This window comes from Phyllopteryx taeniolatus, unplaced genomic scaffold, assembly GCF_024500385.1.
Source record: "Phyllopteryx taeniolatus isolate TA_2022b unplaced genomic scaffold, UOR_Ptae_1.2 contig_24, whole genome shotgun sequence".
NCBI classification, from domain to species: domain Eukaryota; kingdom Metazoa; phylum Chordata; class Actinopteri; order Syngnathiformes; family Syngnathidae; genus Phyllopteryx; species Phyllopteryx taeniolatus.
In genome coordinates this window covers 635,001-639,775 of record NW_026903162.1, presented here as the reverse complement: position 1 = coordinate 639,775, position 4,775 = coordinate 635,001, and the positions used below count along the sequence as shown (strand labels likewise).

Below are 4,775 nucleotides of genomic sequence, written 5' to 3'. Positions count from 1 at the left end.
GTAAGCGGTGTATCGCGAAACATTGTCGAAACATTACGCCTTTCTCGTCACAGCCATTAAACAGACAGCTACATGGAAGCCTTGCTCTTTTATATACAGTGACGCGAAACGAGTAAAGGAAGTCACAGTTGGCTTGCTGTTAGGCCGCAAGACGTCTTGGTTTGGTTTAACTGACAGGATTCTAACATCCATACAGCCGTAACTGTACGTGCACCTTCACAACCTATTCAGACCGCAAGAGTAAACATGTTGCCTTTCTAAAGAAAAACATGTTTAAAAAGGTACTGTTTCATTGACATTGCTGAGTATGATGATACGTTGTAGTTGTACAACATCTGTGTCGGTCACAACAGAGCATTGTTGTATGTAAAAGCAGAATTGTAAGACAGCACTTGTGTTGGATGTGTTGTACTGTATCTGTGTACTGTATAATTACTGACATTTAATTTTAACAAAGGTGTTCACGCAAGTTGCATATAGATTGGTCATTTTATGGTGGTGTTTACATTTTACAGAGTATGCTTTGAATAATCCGGGTCATATGTTCCCTTTAAGGGTGCTGCTAGGGATTTGGGGCCCATTAAAATCATTATGTATCACTTTGGACGCCATTGCTTCAGTGTCGTAATCGAACATACAATTATGGAAGCACCCTGCCAGTTGGTCACCATTAGGATCTTCATCATGTTTTGCTTCCTTATGGCACCCTGGTTCCATTCATACTTCACAATGTTCACACCTCTTTAAAAACATGCATGAAAAAGATATATATCGGTGCAATTTTGTCACTTTATTGTAGACTACCCAATCATAACTCTAGAATTTATCATGTATTTTTGTCTTTGGCTAACATAAATAATTTCTCTTACCAGGAGCTGATATCCTCACCATTAGGAAGTGGAGGCTCTCAGACTGATAGCCAAGCAGAGAGCTGCCGTAATAACAGCCAAGCTGGTCCTGATCAATTTTTTTGACAATGTAAGCATTCACCCACCTTGTATTTAACAGACTAACAGAAACACGTCTGTTGTTGTATTTGTTTATCTCTAGGCATTCTTGCTCTGCCCAGCCACAGTTCAGAATGCCAAGAAGAGAGTCAAGTTCTCAACATTAATCCTCTTCCCAGCAAACGAAAGTACCCAATGGCTAGTGTTTTAGCAGATTGCTCATTCAGACAAGTGTTTTTAATTCCTGTTTTAATATTTCAGGAGTAGCTTGCCAATGGATTCTGCTTTCACCACAACCTGTGACCAGTCTGAAGGTTGGCGCTTTTATCACATTTAGCTAGGAAGACCCAGTACTGAAAACAATTGTGTGATGGGATTTTTTTCTTTTAGATGGAAACTCGCAGTTTGGTTTCCTTGCGCTTTCTCAGAGTCAGGATCTTGTTGGTGAAGTTAACAGCCAGAGGGGAGATGACTGTGACAAGCCTTCAGCAGTCAGTGAGATACACTCCAGATTAGGTTTGAAGAGTTTGATTACTTACAAAGGTTAAAAGTTTTCATCATATTTTCTTCAAAATGTTAAGTGTCTTTGCATTTGTTGTTCCTTAATGTTGAACTACAGCAATATTTAGCTATTTGCGAGGAATAGAGACATGAGTACTGCTGCAAATGGCAGTGACATAGTGACAGGCTGAACAATTAAATGCTCTTCCAGTAGATGGCAATAAACTTGTGTAAGCCGTTTTGTGACTTTTTTCTAACATAAAACATGTACATTGTCCTTATTAAAGGTCAGAAAAAATGGTTTAAAGCATAAATTTACTGTACCACAAACTATGATTCCCCAAACAGTTCAAAATGTCAAAATGACTTACTTGAACCAAGCAAACTCGCGAGTGAATCCGAGTTGCCACTCATTCTTTCGTAGCACTAATAGAGATGTATCACTTCAACATAAATCAATCTAATCAATAAATCTAAATTAAATTGAAGTATGTCTAAACTAAAGAGTTCTGCCTTCTTTGAATTTTCTTTCAGAGCGTAACATCAGCACCATGACTTCACAGGATCCGGTATGCAAAGTAGTCAGGTAAAGTCTTCTAATTCCTTCTAATTTTGTTTCGGAATTTCTGCAATCATTGGAGATGGATTTGCCAATTCAAAGTTTTCGTATCTTCTCAAGATCTGAGGTGAGCTCCAGCAGCCATTCCGGTCAAACGCTGAATGTTCAGGTGCTACTGCACTCGCAGTGCCTCCAGGACTCTGGTGAGCTGGAACAGCAGGACCATGAAATAATATCATCTCAGCAGGACATGTTTGATGCTGACAAGACAGGTATGTTTATGTGGTACACATGAAGGATTAACCAAATACAGTGGAACGTCGGGTTAGGAACGACCCAGTTTATTCGGGTTATGCCCAAAATCTTTGTAGAAAACATACCTCTAGTTACGAACCAGGGTCTGAAATATCTGGTATTGTGTTGCAAAATGCGATGTAAAATGAGACATTTTGCGATGCATTCCTCAATTCATTTGTATTCTGTACAGCTTAGCCTCACTAGGATCGGAGCCTATCCCAGCTATCTTCGGGCGAGAGGCGTGGTACACCGTGAACTGGTCACCAGCCAATCGCAGGGCGCATTCATCAATTTCCATTGCTAAAATGTGTGATGCATGTTTTTAAAGTTTGCAGTAAATACAACTTTTTTTGAGGAGTCAGCAGCTCTCAAAGATCGAACCGTTTATTTTTCATAACTTGATGAAAAGAGCATGGTTTGATAACAAATGAAAACTGCGTGGAGGCAGAGGTAAACAGAAAGGCAATCCCTGATTGGTCAAAAGCAGAGCTGTCAAATGTTCGGGAACGTCCGTATTTTGTTATGGAAATCACTGAACGCTAACTCTGAGTACACATTTCTTAAATTAATTCCATGAAATAAACACTATTAAAAAAAAAAAAAAAAAAACGCGCAAAAATGGCGCATCAACATTGAAGAGTCAACCAACGTCGCTGCTTTCTGGAGACTACCGGTGACTGTTTGGTGCATGCTATTTTATGACGACTACATGGCTAATGAGCTTTGAAGGTGAAAGTTTTCTTTGCGTCCGGTGTCAATGTGTTATAAGTCACTCATTATCTCCATTGCACTGAATATGCTAAACTTGACACATGTATCGTTATCATGAGGGGGAAGGTGGGAAGGCTATGCTAATCGTTAAACTATCATGACACGGTCGCGAAACACGAATAAGTGATTTTGTGATACAATAGACCTGTCACATAGATCTGGATGCAACCGTCTATCCGTTGGGAGTAACCAACTTTGAACAACAAAATAAAAGGCAAATTAATACGTCTCTGGAGTTAAAAATGTAAATACACGGCATGGCATTACAGGATTTAGTCTGAACTGGAAATGAATTAGTACTTCACTGCACAGGTCACTTGAGAACAGGGGCAAGGTTAAAAGACAAGAATACAATTATTGTTAATAAATATTTGTAATAACCTTTATTAGTCTCACAATGGGGAAATTTTCGTAGTTTCAGTAGCAAGAGTGAATAGAGGAAATATATATACATCACACATGCCACCATGAGCCAAGTTGTGGTGGCCCTGTCAGAACTCGTACTGGCCCCGTGTATTCATGATATAATACGTTAAGTTTGAGTTAGCATCTTTATACTGTATTATTTAAGCCCCTTTAAGAAATTATTAGTACAATTGCATTCATGGCGATGACTCTGTACTAAAATAACCCAAATAAAGGCATTGCAATTGCACAAATTAATCATGGTTTAAAGAATAAATCAATTACAAAATTGGTTCCCGAATTAAAGGCACACTTTACTACTTTCATTGGAAAAGAGGAGCTTGGACCACTGGCCAACAGTCCAGTCCTTCTTCTCCTTGGCCCAGTTGAGACACTTCCTACATTAGCTCAGGCTCAGAACCGGCTTGACCCGAGGAACCCGACAGTTGTAACCCATCTCCCGGATGCGTCTAAATGTGGTGGTTTTTGAAGCTCTGACTCCCGCCTCATTCCACTCTTTCTGGATCTCTCCTAGATTCTTTTATCTTCTCTGTTTGATAATCCGCTGGAGCCCATGGTCATCTCTTTTTCTGGTGCGTGTTCTCCTGCCACATTTTGTCCTCCCACTAGACTTTCCATTGATATGCTTGGACACAGCACTCTGTGAACAACCAGCCTCCTTAGCTATGAACATTTGTGCCTGACCCATCCTATAGAGCAGTGGTTCTTAACCTGGGTTCGATCGATCGTCAGACAGCGCATCCAATAATAAATTAGAGCCCAAAAAAATTTACTCTTACCTATGAACAATTTTCGAGGATTTTCACAACAAATTCTGTTCCTCTGACATGAGATTGGCACTTACCAAGGAGAATGGCAACCGCAAAATTCACATTCACTTACAGTAAATTTTCATTGAATTGAATTTTTTGTTTGTTTTTTCGTGGGAAATTCAAGTTTTGTTGGTTTTGTTCTTTTAACACAATGATTTTGTGTGCAACTGATGCATGGTCAGTTTGTGCATGACCTGGATGACTGAGAATCTACACAGACAATAAATTATGTACCAGTTTTGAGTTTCAAATAAACGAGATTTTATTTTTCAAATTAGGAAGGGTTCCGTGAACGCCAGATGAAACTGGCGGGGTTCCGTACCTCCAACAAGGTTAAGAACCACCGCTATAGAGGGTATCAATGATGCCAGTGTAAAGACTTTGGAATTGGAGTAATATGCTCTGACCTTTTTTTTCTGGTCAGAATCCAAGCTGCAACATTCTATATGAGCTGCAATTGTT

General features: G+C 39.6%; 1 protein-coding gene across 9 annotated transcripts in view; it reads left to right on the top strand.

Annotated features, from left to right (window-relative positions):
- The window catches only part of tp53bp1 (tumor protein p53 binding protein, 1), a 54,740-nt gene that overhangs the window by 497 nt on the left and 49,468 nt on the right, over positions 1-4,775 (top strand). For 7 of the 9 annotated variants that reach the window (XR_009787049.1, XR_009787050.1, XR_009787051.1 and 4 more), the window contains 6 exons: positions 873-954; positions 1,051-1,135; positions 1,209-1,261; positions 1,338-1,463; positions 1,983-2,034; positions 2,128-2,279. Coding sequence is in view for 6 of the 9 variants with exons in the window: in XM_061765041.1 (XP_061621025.1) it covers positions 873-954; positions 1,051-1,135; positions 1,209-1,261; positions 1,338-1,463; positions 1,983-2,034; positions 2,128-2,279 (550 nt within the window). In the remaining 3 variants the exon portion in view is untranslated. Of the gene's footprint in view, positions 1-872; positions 979-1,050; positions 1,136-1,208; positions 1,262-1,337; positions 1,464-1,982; positions 2,035-2,127; positions 2,280-4,775 lie in introns of those variants that run through there. The other 2 variants (XM_061765042.1, XM_061765045.1) reach the window with 2 other exon arrangements.